We start from the raw sequence: 16,941 nt of genomic DNA, 5'->3' as shown, positions 1-16,941 counted from the left end.
TCAAACCTCAGATCTACAACTCATTACTTGCATGACATTAGACAAGTCAACTGACCTCTCTTGTCCTCAGTTTCCTCATCTGAAAAATGAAGGGGTTAATCTAGATGACCTCAAAGGTTCCTTTTTCCAGCTCCAAAACTACAAAACCTTATTCATCTCTCTCACACACACACTTGTATGAAAATTACAGTTCCATGAATTATTCTAATTGTGTGGATCTAGGATCATATACCTAGAGCTAAAAGAGACACCTCAAGGGACATTGCAGGAAGCCTTTCATCTGACATTGAGGCAACTACAGTTCAGGATAGTTAATAGATTTGCCTGCTATCACACACAAAGAATCTCTTAGTGTATCACTCCTTTCCCAGCTCAGCTCTTGACCCTTTCCCAATTTGTCTACTTTGCTCCCCCAAACCTTTTTAAGCTTCCATTTAAGAGCTATTATCTCTTAGGAGCTATTTTGTCCAATTATATGTCAATAAAGCTGACAGTCTAAATGAAATTGAAGTTACACAAATATAAATTCCCTAAATTCATAGAAGAAGAATTAGAATTAAATAACTATCAGAAAACAAAATTTAAAAAGCCATCTGTGCAGGAAGGGTGGGAGGAAGGGAGAGAATTCTGGACTCAAAATTATAATAAAAGAATAAAAGATATTAAAAATAAGTAAACAATATAAAAATTTTTGAAGATATCCTTCTCAGCTAAAGAATTAGTGTTGATATTCATTCTGTGCTGGTCTCACAATATAGCTGTCTGTTTTTACCTATCACTGTGGAACTGAGAGTTACTTAAAAAAGAAAGCACTGAGTTGAAGGGGATGCTGTTTGTGGTGGAAGTGATATTAGTATTAAAGCTTTTTATCAGGCCAGGATTTTTCTATATAAAACTACTGCCTGAATTACTATCAGAAAGTTGGAGGCAGGGCACTAATCTCCCAGACTAATAATTGGGAATTTATTTGAGCAAATAGTCTCAAATAATCTCTTTTTTAATGCAAATCAACTCTAGGACATCATTGGCTTTATCCAAGGTTTGATCAGCTTTATTGAAGCTGAATTTCTTTTGATAAAACAATAATTATGGAAATAAAAAGGGAAGGGTAAATGTGGATGTAGAGTGAGACACACTCAAATGTAGAAAGCTGCCAAAGGCCTTGAGGACCTGTGGAATAGGGCAAGAGAGTTAGGAAGAGGGGATTTGTCTATTTTGTGATTGTGCCTAAAAAGCCCAGTAACAAAACTGTACTGTTGAAAAACTTACATGCTCCCCTTTCCACTGGCTAGTGCCAAAACTGGAAAGTTTAGAAAACTGCAAACCTCAGCCCAAGCCTATTTATTTGTATTGTTGTTTGGTCATTTTCAGTCATTTCTGACTCTTTGTCCCCATTTGGGGTTTTCCTGGCAAAGATAATGGAGTAGTTTGCCTTTTCCTTCTGCAGTTCATTTTACAGGTGAGGAAAACTAAAATAAAAGGGTTAAGTGACTTTACTCAGATCACATAGCTAGAAAGTATCTGAGACCAGATTTGAACTCAAGAAGAGGAATCTTCCTAACTCCAGGCTCAGAATTCTGTCAACTGCCCATACCCTTCCATCGCTTCATTTTATTTCAATAGAACCTCCCCTTCAACCTAATCTCCCCTAGATGGTCCTTATCTCAAACCTCGGGGAAGGACAGAATTATAGAATAAAATATTTGTTCAATGTTACTCTACTATGAGATGCTGTGGCTTGGCTCATCACTTTTATGCCTTTCTCTTTACTAAAGGAAATTTCAGATTCCCCTTACTTTCTTTTTTCTTTGGACCTTGACTCTAAATGCCAGGACTTTCTTTTATGCCAAACTCTTTTGGAAATCTTAACCATATAAACGGTGGCTTCATTATCATTATCATCATCATTATATGTGTGAGGAGATCAGGTCCCTCGAATGAGTTTACTCACAGTTGATATCTTCAGGGAATCTTTATTCCCTCTCAGAAAAGCATAAATCTAAGAAGTGATTATTATTCATGGGAGAAGAACATTCAAGACTGATAATGATATATCCTTATAACTGTATGACTTTCTGTGCTGACTGTTAGCCCTTACAGATACATATTAAATATTTTCTATTATCCTGAAATCTAAGCATCCACCCCCCTCACTTACATATACACCTGTTAAAATTTCCTTTGGACTAAATTTGGATGTATAAACGAAGTATTTTCTAGCAGTAACATATACCATACTCACACGTTCAGTTAGTAATGGTGTTGTGTCCAAGGAACATGTTAAACTTGGTACTTCACTTTTTATAAATAAAAATATAACAGCACTGTAAGAAAAACAAATTATATTAATTATATTAATTGTTAATATTATTAATCATACTACTAATTCACAATCACAGCTATCATAATTCAGGAGGGGGAGAGAATTAATGACCTGGCATTTTAAGTACTTCTATGACAATAAATATCGAATATACCTCAAGTTTCAACTTTTCTTCTGAGCTCTAGCCTACTGTGGTGCCTCCTGGTTACCATAAACTCAACATGTCAAACTATACTCATCATCTTTCCTCTAAAACAAGCTTTTCTTCCCAACTTTCCTGTTCATAGTTCTATTATTCTCATTCATATATGCTCAAAACTTTGACTTAGTTATCTTACTTAATCTGTAAATCCAGTCAATGTCTGACATGTCTTTTATATCTATTTCTTTCTATCTAGTCTCCTTGTATGTCCTAAATTTGTCTCTCATAACCCAATGCTAAATCAGTGTAATAGCTGTGGAAGGATATTAAAACTTTCCCATCCCCAATTTTTAGTATAATTGGAAAAACTAAGAAAGTATATTTCCTCTTGTCTTACATTTTTTCTAGATTTTTTGCTTCAGTAAATGTATAAAAAGTCTAGAACAAAGCTAAGGTCTCAGGAAGATAGATTCATAGCCATAATCAAATTTAAAGCAAAAAAGGTACCTAGCTAAGATCCTTTGCCTTTCTGATCTCTTGAAGTAACTGGCTTCAAAGCAGAGTCCTCCTTTTCTTTCAGAAAGGATTAAATATGGATCACTTGGAAGTTTCCTTTTATTATTTTAAGAGAAATATTTATTGTGTCAGGCATTCTAGAGTATTGACTCCTATAGCTGTTTTGGGAATCTTGTTTGGCATTCCTGTAACTGTTGCCGCATATTGTATTGGGGAGGAGAGATGTGTGAGGACAATACATTGGATCTGGAGGAACTTTATTATTTTGGATCTCTCTCTTTCTCTCTCTCTAAAGTACTCAAAACAATAAACACTTATTAATTACTTGCCTCCTATATTCTGGGCAATATGCTAAGCCCTGGAATACAAAGAAACTCAGAAAAAGGAATCCCTGCCCTGAAGGAGCTCAAATGGTTATAGGGAAGCAAGCATGCAAACAAATGTACAAATAAGATGTGCATAGAAAATTTGAAGATAATTTACAGAGGGAAGGGTCTAGTTTTGAAGGGATCCTAGAAAAACTTCTGGCAAAAGGTATAATTTTACCTGGAACTTGATGAAGCTGGGGGATTTGCAATGATCACACATGGTAAGGAAATGAAGTATTTTTTCTAAATCATTTTGGGGAAGCAGTTATATGGTACAGTAGTTATAAGACCAACCATTGTCAAATTCTTGCTAGCTGTGTGAGTTGGGGTAAGTCACTAAACTTCTGTGTCTTTTTCAGCAAACTGAAGATAACACTAGCACCTCCCAGGGTTGTGGTGAGAATAAAATACATATATGTATTTTGTAAACCTTTGCACTTTGCAAACCTCAAAGTACCCTTTTGGGAAAAACAACAACAACAATATCCCTTTCCTTCTATTTTAAATGATCATATATTCCCCTGAAAGAATATAGTCAGTTTTAATGGGTAGATGATTCATTGTTGTAGACCCAATTCCTTTGCCTTCTCATATTCCAAGCTTTCCAGTCTTTTAGTGTGGAAGCTCCCAGATCCTGTGTATTCCTGACTGGGGCACCATGATATATGAATTATTTCTTTTTTTAAAAAAAATATTTAATTAGAGGATTTAGAATAATTTTCCATGGTTAAAAGACTTCAATTATTTCCTTCTAACTGCATGTAATATTTTCTACTTGGCCTGGGTGCTCTTGGATTTGACTGTAACACTCCTGGGAGTTTCCATTTGGGGATCTATTTGTAGGAGGTGATCTATGGATTCTTTCATTCTCTATTTTACCCTTTTGTTCAAGAATATCAGGGCAGGGTTTTTTTATATAATTTCTTGTAATATGTCTAGAATTTTTTTTTGGTCACAATTTTCAGGTAGTCCAATAATTCAATAATTTTTAAATTATCTCATAGATCTATTTTTGAGGTCAGTTGTTTTTTAATGAGATATCTCATATTTTCTTCAATTTTTTCATTCTTTTGATTTGATTTTGTTTCTTGATGACTTGTAAAATCATTAGCTTCTATTTTCCCAATTCTAAATTTTAAAGATTGAATTTTTCCATGACCTTTTGATCCTTCTTTTCCATTTGGTCCATTATACTTTTAATGGTACTCTTTCCTTCATTGGTTTATTTTGCTTCTTTTTCCAGTAAGTCAGTTCTGTTTTTTTTAATCCCTTCATTGGATTATTATGCCTCTTTTTCCAGTTGACCAATTTTGTTTTTTAAGCTGTTATTTTATTTTACATTACTTTCATTCCTTTCACCATTTTATTCCCATTTTTCTTCAACCTATTTTATTTGATTTTTAATTCCTTTTTTAGTTCACCCAGAGCTTGCTACCAATTCCATTTTTTAATTTAATTGTTTTAAGTGTTTCCTGTGGTTGCTTGGATCTCACCATCTCCTGTTTTTTCTGTTCTTTGCTCTTTTTCCCTATAGAAATTTTTGAAAGGTAATTTTTTTCTTTTTGCTCATTTTCCCAGCCTTTTTTCATTCATTCATTCTCTCTCTCTCTCTCTCTCTCTCTCTCTCTCTCTCTCTCTCTCTCTCTCTCTTCTCTCTCTCTTTCTCTCTCTCTTGCTTTCTTTCTTTTGCCTGTAGACTATGAATTCTGAAAGCTGCTGGTAGATTTTGTCTTCCCTGCTGGCTTGCAGGATTTTGCCTTGGGCCTAAGTTTTAACTGCTTCCATGGATCCTTAAAAAGGTCCAGTGCTAAGGACTTCCCTACCTCACCTGGGCCTGGGACTTCAAGGGGTGGATCTGAGGTGTTTTTTGTTGGTGTAGCCCTGGTCCCTAGATCCCAAAGTTGACCTGTGCCCAGATTCTGAGTCTGGCATGGGGGATAGGGGTGGTGGTTAGCAAGCACTCCTCTGTGTGCAGTTTTGCTTCCAGTTCTGCTTTATCCTGTGAAAATCAATACTCTCTACCTACTGTGAAGATTAAATTAACTCTCCCCTGCCCATTTTTAGATTTAATCTCCAGAAGCATATACACACATCTCACTTACACTTGAGTGGGGGAGGTCTATGACACACATATGTGATATTAGGTGATGAATCAGAATCAACTAACTCTCCCCTGGACAGTCCTAAGCAAAGCTTTAGCTATAATTGGTACACATAAATTGGAAGATAGTCACAGGAAGTGACAAAAAGGAATAATCTTTAAAATGCCACAAACTTCCTGTGAGATCACTTTTTCATCTTTCATCTTCAACTTGACTTTGGAGGAATTCTGACTGAGGATCTCAGGCTGCTTCTACTTTCTTAAAACTACCACGTGTGGTGAGTGAAAAAGACTGACTCCTTTCCTGGATTTTTTGAAGGGAGTAGCCTCAGGAGAGACCTTTCCTCTTGAGAGAGGCTTCCTATATCCTCAGGTCCTCAAGGCTGAGGCCCCTTGGGCTAAGGACTAATTAGCCCTGCCTGGGTTGAGTCAGGGGACAGAGCAAAATACTTAATGCTTAGGCTAGATATCTTACCCTATTCTTCTCTCTCTGATTTTCTTACTTTCATTCTTTCTATATTTTATAAATAAATTGTTAAAATAAATCTGTTTGGAACTTGACTAAATTCCTGGTGACTCTACTCTTAAATAATCCAGTCCAACCTTATATATATATATATATATATATATATATATATATATATATATACCGCTCACATTTTCCACCCCTTACACTACCTTTCAAGTTATATCCAGTGGGAGAGTCTCCTTGCTCATCCTGCTTTGATTCTTGGCTTTTTGAGAAACCTTCTAAAGACTGTTTTGGAAGGATAGTCAGAGTAGTTTTAGACTTTCACTGCTACTAAACTGCCATCTTGGTTCTGTTCCCATTCCTTCCATTTCAGAATAAATACTGTATATTGGTTCCAAGGCAGAAGAATGTTAAGGACCAGGCAATGGGGATTAAGTGACTTGCCCAAAGTCAAAAGCTGGGAAATGTCTGAGAATCAGATTTGAACCCAGGACCTCCTGTCTTTCTATCTCCTGGCCTTCTATTCATTGAGGTACATAACTGTCCCCTTCAAAGCACCTTATTAATGTTAGTTTTCTTATTTTTTTTCAAGGCATTTCAAGAAGGCCATTATAAATGATTTATATAGCATATTCAAGAGAGTAAAGGCATAAAAAGACTTGAAAGTAAGTTGTAAAGGACTTTAAAAGCCAGAGGATTTTATATTTGAGCCTGCAGGTAATAGGAGGACATGGGATTTGACTGATATAGCTAATCTTATACTTTAAGAAGATCAATTTGATAACTGAGTCAATCCAAGCTAGAAACATTTACATTTAGCATAATACTAAATTAATTAAAATTATTTCTGGAAGACGTGCTTAAAATTTAAAGGCCAAAATGAATATTTTTTTCTTTGAGAAAGATACCCAGAAGAATTCATGTTCCTAATCTCTTGACCCTTATTTGTTCATGGTGGATATGTCACTATCCTGACCCCAAACTTTCATTTGTTCCTTATTTCCCTCTTACTAAGGCCAATTCCTCTGACTTATTCATGAGATTTCTATAATCTGGCCAGAGCAACCCTATCACATTTTATTTCCTGCTGTTCCCTAATATGCATACTCATCTCTAACCAGAGTGTTTTCCTCACAGCCCCACAGCCCCTCATGTTTGTTACTTCTTCTTGTTTAGTCTTTTTAGTTGTGTCCAACTCTTCATGACCTCATTGGAATTTTCTTGGCAAAGATACTAGAGTGGTTTGCCATTTCCTTCTTTAGTTTATTTTATAGATAAAGAAAGTGAAGGTTAAGTAATTTGCCCAGGGTCACACAGTTATAAGTGTCTGAGATGAGATTTGAATTCAGATGAGATTTCCTGAGTCCAGGACAAGCACTCCACTCCACCACCTGACTGCCATGCCTCTTCCAGTGTGTCCACAGCATATTTGATCATGTTTCCTCTATGTCTCTCCCTCCCCAACTGCTTTTCAGGTTTTCTGAGCTCTCTCTATGCTTTATAAGGTTTGGCTATGTCCTACCCCTACCCTGACAGTTTGATGGCCACATAAGTCAGCTAGATGATGTTAGTTTATATAGAGATCTCTACTTGGAATATTTCTATAGCTATCTTCCAAACAATACCTGGAATTAGGAAGACCTGAGTTTAAATCCTATCTACATCACTTTTTTTCTGAATGACAGTAGACAAATTGTTTAACCTTTCTCAGCTATAAAATGGGGATAATAATAGCACCCAACTAACAGTATTGTTATAAGGATCAAATGAGGTAATGCATGTATCATGCCAACCTTAAAGCATTCTATAAATGAAAGCTATGACTATTAATTCTACTTCACTGGAGTTTCCTTAAATTGCTACAGTGCTTCCACAGGCTTTAAAACACAGTTCAGTACTTCATTCCAGTGATGTTAAACTCAAATAGAAATAGATCTCTCTGGATCAAATAGTGTCTTAGAAAACCCAAAATTACCTTATCTGTCTTTTATTGTTTTTTTTTCAATTTTGTTATACATTTCTCAAATACATTTTGATCTGGGACACATGCCATGAAATTGACATTTCTGCCAATCAATCTTGACTAAACCCATGACATCTTATATCCCTCTCTAGATTCTTAATCCATAACAACACTCCTAGTATTTAGTATCACACAGAGTCAGCATGGCTTACTACTGATTTTAATGGGATTCCAGTTAGGGAGATTGAGATAGGGATCTCACTTCTGACAACTTTTAACTGAATAACCCTGGATAAATCATTTAATCTTTCTGATCCTCATCACTCTATATTCAATCACCTTCAGGATCAAAAATAAAACTCTCTGTTTGATTTTCAAAACCTTTCACAACCTGGCCTTTTCCTTACCTTTCAATGCTTTTTACACTTTATTCCTCCCATCTCCAACATCATCTGTGATCCAGTAACACTGACTTCCTCACAGAAGACATGCTATCTCTAGACTTGTCATTTTTACTGCCTGTCCTCCAGAATTCTGTTCCTCCTCATCTCTCCCTCTTAGCTTCTCCTGGTTTCCTTCAAGCTCCAGCTAAAATTCAGTTTTCTATGAGAAATCCTTCCAGACCCCCATCTTAATTCCAGTCCCTTTCCCTATATTGATTATCTCTAAGTTGCCCTATCTACATGCATTTTGTTCATACATAGTTATTTCCAAGTGGTCATCACTATTAGAGTGTGATCTGTTTGAAAGTGTATATTATCTTTTGTCTTTCTTTATAGCCTATACCTTAGTACAGTGCCTAGTACATAGGAGGCAATTAACAAATGCTTACTGACTGACTCATTTGTAAAATGGTGGTACTAATGCTTGTGGTCCCTACTTCACAAAGGTTATAAGAATTAAATAACATATGCAAAGCACTTTGCAAACCCTAAAGAACTAGGTAAATGTTAGTTACTGTTATCTCAGAGTTGTACCTAAGGGCCATTGTACCTAAGATTACTTGGACCTTAAACCAAACTCCTTCTAAAGCATTCCTAAGGAGTAACTTTCAAATCTCCATGTGAAGATGGTCATTGATGCAGAACTCATTACCTCATAGCCCAATCCCAATTTGGGTGGCTTCAGTTGTACAAAGTTTTTCTTATACCATAAAATAGGCTAGTCATTCCCTTAATTTGATTTAAAAAAGAAAGAAGAAAAGCAAATTACCAGTGTGAAAAATAAGAAGTGTGGATGCACCAAAATGAAGAAGAAATTAAAACTATAATTAGGAGTTTTTTTGCCTGATTAAGTTCTACTCAAAATGACAATGTACATGAAATGAACACTAAAAATACACATAAACTCAGGTGAATAGAACAGGAAATAGAATTCTTAAATACCCTTTCTTTGTAAAAGAAACTGAATGGCAATAAATGAGCTACCTAAGAAAAAGACTTCAGGACCAAGATGGATTTACAAGTGAATTCTACCAGATATTTAAGGGAAAAAATGAATTCCAATATTATTTAAATTACTTGAAAAATTTGGTAAAGAAAGAGTCCTACAAAATTCCTTTTATGATATAGAAATGGTTTTGATACTTAAAAGTGGATGAACAAAAGCAAAGAAAGGAAGTTATAGTCAAAGTTCCTTAATGAATAAGCATACAAAAATATGGATGCAAAAGTTTTAAATAGAACACTATTAAGGAAATTACAGCACTATATATCACAAAGATTGTACATTATGACCAGATGGGATTTATACTGGGATTGCAGGGTTGGTTTAATATTAGGAAAACTATTAGCATAATTGATCCCATCAATAACAAATAACAAAAATCAATGCAGAAAAAGCCTTTGACAAAATACATCTATTCCTATTTAAAACACTAGAAATCATAAGAATAAAGGGAATATTTCTTAAAAATGATAAGTTATATTTATCTAAAACTAAGAATAAGTTATCTATAATTGCAATAAACTTGAAGTTTTCCTGATAAGATAATGGGTGAAGCAATTGTCCACTATCATAACTATTGTTCAATATTGTAATAGGAATGCTTAACTATTGATACAAGAACACAAAAGAAACTTAGAGAAATAGAAATAGGCAAAGAAGAAACAAACTATCTCTCTTTGAAGATGATATAATGGTATATATGGAGAATGCTAGTTATAGATAAAAATAGTTGAAACAACAATGTTGGCAAGTTTCAGGATATGGAATAAATCCCCATAAATTATCAGCATTTCTATATACTTCAAACCAAATTCAGCAGCAGGATATAAAAAGAAAAAATATATTTACATAACTGTAGACAATATAAGAAGGTAGATTTCTAGTTGCCAAGATAAACACGGGGGTTTTTTGGAACATAGTTACTTTTTACTCAGATAAAGACAGATATGAACAACTGAAGAAATATAAATTTATCATGGGTAGGCTAAGAATATCAAGGGATGCAATAAAGAATATGAAAGAAGATATCCTCATAGTACTATATTAGAAACTATGTTACAAAGTGCTAGTCATGAAAACATTTTTGTATTTGTCAAAAAATAGTGTTGGATCAGCAGAATACAATGGCCAGGAAACTTAAAAAAGAGCAGAAACTAGGCATAGACTAACATCTCATAACATATAACCATTGAGACAAATCTAAATGTAAAGGATATTATCATAGGTAAATTAGAAGAGGATGGAAAAACATACCAGTCAGATATATGGATGAGAGTTTATGACTAAATGAGATAGAGAGTAATACTCAAAGTAAAGTGGACAATTTTAATTATATCAAATTTAAAAGTTTTACAGTTACAAAATAAATATAGCCATAATTTGAATGAAAACAGAAAGCATGGAAAATTTTATATTTATATGACAAAGGCTTAATTTCTCAAATATGTAGGGAACTGAGTGAAATAAAAACAAATGAGCCATTCCAGAATTGATGAATGGTAAAAATATTTTGAACAGGTATTTTTCAGAAGGAGAAATCAAAGCTATCAATAGTCACATTAAAAAAATACTCTAACTCTATTTGTTAAAGAAATGCAACTCTAAAGATATCACACCATACCCATCAGATTAGCTAAGATGACAGAAAAGAAAAATGACAAATACTGGAGGGGATATGAAAATAGAGGGAAATCCACTGTTGGTGGAGCTGTGAATGGATCCATCCACTCTGGAGAACCAATTTGGAATTACACACACAGAGCCAAAAATCTATGCCTATTATACAACCTAGCAATTCTACTCCTGGGTGTATATCCCAAATAGAGAAAAGAAAAGGGGAAAGGATCTATTTGTGCAAAAATATTTAGAGCAACTTTTTGTTGTAGCAAAGAATTGGAAATTTAAGCGATGTCCACCATTTGAGGAATGTCTGAATAAGTCTTTGAATATGATTGTGATGGAATATTATCATGCTATGAGAAATGATGAGGATTGTTTTTGCTAAATTTGTGGACACTCATACACACTGAAGCAAATTGAAGTGAGCAGAACCAGGAGAACATTAACCATTGTAAAAACAGTACTATAAGGAATGACCAACTATGAGAGACTTAGGTACTCTATTAAAGATGATGATCCAAGATAATTCCAAAGGACTCAAGATGAAAAATACCATCCACCTTCAGAGGAAGAGAACTGGTAAACTCCATGTGCAAATTGAAACATATTTTTGTACTTGGTATTTTCTTGTTTTATTTTTATGTTTTCTTGTGTAATATAGCCAATATGGAAATATGTTTTGTATGACTTCACAAGTATAATTAAAATAATATTGTTTGCATTCTTAATGTGTTGGGAAGGGGCAGAAGGAAGAGAATTCAGAACTCAATTTTCATAAATGTTAAAATTATTTTACATATAATAAAATAAATTACTTTATCTGTAGTTACCTCTTTTTCTAAATAAGGCTACCCAAATGGAAGAAAATTGATTCTGGTGATTAAGGGTTTTGTTGAGAGCTCCTTACAGAGTAACAGCTATGTTTTTTAGTAATGAACACCATCATCTATATGTATTTCTCTTTCAGTCTTAGAACCCTAGGATTTTACCATTGGAAGGGAATTCAGAGGTCCTATAATTCTCTAAGACAAAATCAATGGAATTATTTTTCTGTAGGATGGCATCTTACTCATGAATTATAACAAAAAAATCAGTCAGTCTAGTATAGAGTTGCAAAATTAATTCTGCAAAGGGGTTGATTTGAACCAATGCTTTTTTTTTCCTTCTCCCAACTGACAGGCAGAAAATTTTAATTCGAGGAATCAGCAAACTTTGAGGGTAATAATCTGTTAAATTGGCATCCAGCTCTTGTCCACCATCTGTGAACTCAGCTGTTTCCAATATATGGAGTATTAGCAGAGGTGGGGGAGCTATCAACAGCTGAAACTGAGATGACATTAGCTGGGCCTAATCCCCAAAGTTAGGACTTTAAAAAAATGGTGCTGTGGTCATGTCACTGTATTAAAAAAATTGAGAAGTGCAAAACTTATGTTACCAAAGCCAAAAGATTTTAAACTTTAGAGATGGGAACTGGAGCAAGCCCATTTGGCACCATTCAGTTGAAGATGGGTAGGCTAGTTTACATTTCACAGATTAATTAATGCTAGCTGCCTTTCTTTGCTGTATAAGCTCTGTGTGGACTCAAAAGAAAAATGAAATAACACCTGAACAGATTGTAAGTTCCCAGGAAGACCCCAATAAATCACAATGATAATGCAAAGACCCCAAAATTAAACATTTTTGATGAAATCTCCATCCTCATTGCAAAGCTATTCTTAACCAAGTCATGATTAAAAAAGAAAATTATTTCGATGCAATTGACTTCTTATTAAAATCTTATTTTATGCATCCAAAAATATTCTGAGAAATAGTCTACTGGGGAGGAGATATAAGAAGTCAAGAAAATAAATGAGTGCTAATTGAAAAAAATAAAGTTTTTTAAAAAGCATCTAAAATGATTGTAGACAAGCCTTTAGATCAATCCCAAAGGAAAAAAAAAAACATTTATGAGTCTTCAACTATAAGTTCTTAAATATTGTTTGGCTCCTTTCTTTAGAAAGCCCCTAGATACTCCTCCCTTGAAATTATTAGGGAAGTTACCAAATAAAGATGGGCCTGGAGCCACTGAATGATCTGCCAGAAAGGATTAGAGTTATAAAGTGAAGTACCTAAGAGGGAAGTCAGTACAATGAGGTCTTTATTTCCTTCTGGTTACCTGTGACTAGCTTGGGGCATGGGAGTGAAGGGTTAGGAGGAAGAATCATTGAGAGGAGAGTAAGTGGTGGGTGTGTTGACAAATGTTTAATAATTGGCTCTCAAAAGACAACAAATGTACTCATTTTAAAGCTTATCACACAATATCAACATTTTCTACATCACTTTCTTAAGTCTAGTAAGTAAGCAAAACAACAAATCAGACCCTGATTTTAAATGATTTCTGAGATGTAAATGCTCACCCCAAATATTTGATAATTTGCTCTCCTGTTAGAGCTGGCATCAGTGGTTTTAGGAGGATGCTTCTCCAGGATTCCTGAAATGTTAAATGACTATTTTATTAGATTACATAGAATATAAATTTTAAATAAACTTTGTGACTGCATTTTACCATATTATGAAATTTTCCTGATTTAATATTTTGAAATGTTACTTTAAAATGTCTTTTGTTGAGTCATATCAGAGGAAAAGGAGGAATTCTGTCAGCTTAAACATTCTGTCTCTGTCTCTGTCTCAGTCTCTCTCTTGCTCCTTCCCTCTCTTTTTCTCCCTCCCTTCCTCTCTCTCTCTCTCTCTGTCTGTTTCTCTCTCACATACCCCACCTTAGATTTGGAATAGCATTGATAAATAAAAATACTAAATAGGCTTGTTTTTTGATTCATGGTCTAATATTAATATATTTTTTTCTTCCATATGGTACCAAGGCTCCTACATTGCTGGCCTTCCCAAGACTATATATTCAAGGATCTTGCCCCAGATCCTTAAAAAAATTATTTTAGGCCTCATATGTGCAGAGTATAGAACTATGTAATCTTCTATGGTAATTATTATTAGCATTATTATCAAATCAGTTTTAAAAATACAAACTATATGTTTTTAAAAAGGATATCTATTTTGTGACTGCTTTGACAAAGCTTAATTTATCAGGGTAGGATGCATTACATAAGAAAAATCTTGATAATGAAGAAATCTTGATTTTAATATTTAACTTATCGGCCCCACATTAATGAACACCACTATAGTGACAGTGACTTTAATGAAGATACCTTATAATACATAATACATTCAAATTTCCAAAACATCATCACCAGAGGTAGTCAAAATTGGGAATTATGGAAATTACCATTCCTCATGGTTGCTTGGAAACCATGGGGAGGTCCATTCCTTTCCCAACATACTTCATGCCAGACCTGAGTATGACAGTCCTTTTATTCTCAATGAGAAATTGAGGGCTCTGGCTATTTTTACCCTTTTTGCCCCACACTATGAAGACATCTTGGTCTCTTTCTAGAGGATCCTCTGGCTAGGGACATGAATGCTGAAAATAGCCCCAGAGAGGCAATGCCTTCTCTCCATTTCACGATGACCAGTCTTTTGGGCTGCTAGGATTTTGCTCTTAGACATGCCAGATATCCTTAAGATAAAACAAGGCATAATAGATAGGATATTAGTCTCCAAGTCAGGAAAAGTTGATTTCAAAATCCTGTCTTAGCTGCTAGTTGTGTGATTCTCTGTGCCTCAGTTTCTTTATCTGTAAAATAAGGGAATTGAACAATATGGTCTCTAAGGTCTAGTCCAGCTTTAAATCTGTGCTTCTGTGATCTAGCCTGTTTGTGAGAAGTCTGTGTGTGACAAAAGTCCCATGCCTCAACCCTCTGAGTCTGTGATTCCCAATGTGAAGGATGCTAAAATCTTACCCACTCCCTCTATACCAAAAAATGACTCTTAGAAGCTTTTGTGGTAAAGGTACCTCCTTCTATGAGTCCATATGCCAATGTCATCTGAAATCAATCTCCAGGGGTAGAAAATTGTGATCTGTTCATGCAGAAGCAACTTTAGCAGGAGAAGGGCATAAACGGCTCATAGGGGTTGGCTGCTATAGGAATGGATAGAAAAATATGACTATGATCCTTTATCTAGGGAGATGATTTGGGGGGATGGTAACTGCAGCCCTGTGGAATATAATACTTCTAGAATTTAACTCTGGCATAATAAATAATATAGCCATTTCTTATCCTTGTGGGTACATCCCTAAGGCTTATGATTCAAGGAGACTCTTAAAGTTGACCCAACTGAGACTTGTTGAATAAAAAAAAAAAAAACCCAGCACAGCCAAGCAGTCATCCCTTTCTCAAGTCTCATTACATCCTACTGATCAGATGCTCAGTATTTCTCTTTCCCCTAGGACTCTGACTATAATCAGACAGACTCCTAGGAGCTCTTTAGAGGAGTGTTCTCTAAACTCTTTGATTATGCATCCTTAACAGTAAAATATAACAGTTGTACCTGCCTATGGAGTGGCAAAGAGTGTTGCTTAATAAATGTTTGTTAAACACATTTTTGAGTATTAATTCTCTCTCCCACTCTCTATATGTTTATTTATGCACACATATAATTATATGGAATAGAAAATATAGAAGTAGAAAATTTAAAAAAATGAAGATAAATTTGTACTTTTTCTTAGAGAAAAATGGGGAGGTAATGAGCAGGGGAGTTACATAGTCAAATCTATTTTTTAGGAAAAATTAGTTTGAAAACTATATGGAGAATGGATTGAATAGAAGGAGGGACTTAAGACAGGGAAATCAATTAGCAGGTTATAGCAGTCCTCCAGAAAAAGATGATGACAAGATAGGGTGATGTGATTGGAATGAAAAAATATAGGTGAAAGAGAAATGAAGGTAGAAACAACAGAAAGTTAAAGCTAATATTGATATTGGAAAGATGATGAAGGCTTTGATAGTAACAGAAGACACCTATAATCTTTTGCAACCCATTCATATCTGACTGCCTTATATTAACTTGTTCTATTATAACTCAAATACCAGTGGGCAGAGTTGAGACCCATATTGGTCACTGCCCTGGGATGCAGAGCCTGCATTCTAAGACATACTTGTTTTAGCTGGTGTGGGGCAGCTATGGGTGTATTTGAGGCGAGATGCTACCCCTGTATGTGCTGTGGTGGTTGTCCATGTGATGTTGTGATTCTCCTCTAAGGGAGACCCTCTAAGGGAGACACACCATCTATCTCAAAGTGGGAGACAATGGAATGGGGATGTTGGTAGATAAAGACATTTGGAATTATATTGGAGACAAAACTCATGATTGACTATATTATGAGGACAGTTGAATACAACTGATCTTCCCACACTGAATGATCACATAGCATTTGGAGTCAGACCACAACCTACTTAGTGTTAGTGTTAAGAGTCAGGTCTTGGGCAAAAACCATTAAAGGAAAGACTTTCTGTTCCAGGGAGGTCAAGGATGAAAACAATAGTAAGAGGGTGCGTGTGTGCACAAAAACAATGAGGAATTGTGGTATGTGATGTTATCTCTTAATTGTTTTATCTGGAAACAGTATGATTTCAAGTGAAAGTGCAAACATCAGATTATCTAGAAGTTTTATAGTGAAGAAATTCCCTCTGGTTTCCAGGTGGGTTAATAGAAATATGACACTTCTAAAAGAAGTAATGGTACAGAGATACTAAAAGAACTAACAGGTTAAGAATCAGTAGAGATGTATGGTACCTTTATGAAGCACCTAATTTATTAGTTAGCTCTGAAGAAGATACTATTGCTTACTAGGAAATTAAGAACCCTAATAAGATTATAATGTTCTCTTATTGTTTTATCCACTATTTGACTACTAGATTTCCAAGGACAGTCTTTTTAGCACATGATCAAAACATTTTCCAGATTCCACAATCCCCCAACCTCTCTATTTTTATTTACTTTTCGGCAGATGACATACTGCTGAATGTCATACATACCTCCTACTTTACAGAAGTATATTACCTACTATGAACATTCTCCTCTACCTTCTACAGATATTT

General features: G+C 34.9%; 1 protein-coding gene across 4 annotated transcripts in view; it reads right to left on the bottom strand.

The window, feature by feature from the left end:
- The window catches only part of TMEM144 (transmembrane protein 144), a 70,058-nt gene that overhangs the window by 19,228 nt on the left and 33,889 nt on the right, over positions 1–16,941 (bottom strand). For all 4 annotated transcript variants that reach the window (XM_001374973.5, XM_007496186.3, XM_007496182.3 and 1 more), the window contains one exon: positions 2,243–2,324. In XM_001374973.5, the coding sequence (XP_001375010.3) occupies positions 2,243–2,324 (82 nt within the window). The remainder of the gene's footprint in view (positions 1–2,242; positions 2,325–16,941) is intronic.

This window comes from Monodelphis domestica, chromosome 6, assembly GCF_027887165.1.
Source record: "Monodelphis domestica isolate mMonDom1 chromosome 6, mMonDom1.pri, whole genome shotgun sequence".
Taxonomy (NCBI): Eukaryota; Metazoa; Chordata; class Mammalia; order Didelphimorphia; family Didelphidae; genus Monodelphis; species Monodelphis domestica.
The sequence above is the reverse complement of the archived record's forward strand: the minus strand, read 5'-3'. Positions and strand labels throughout refer to the sequence as shown.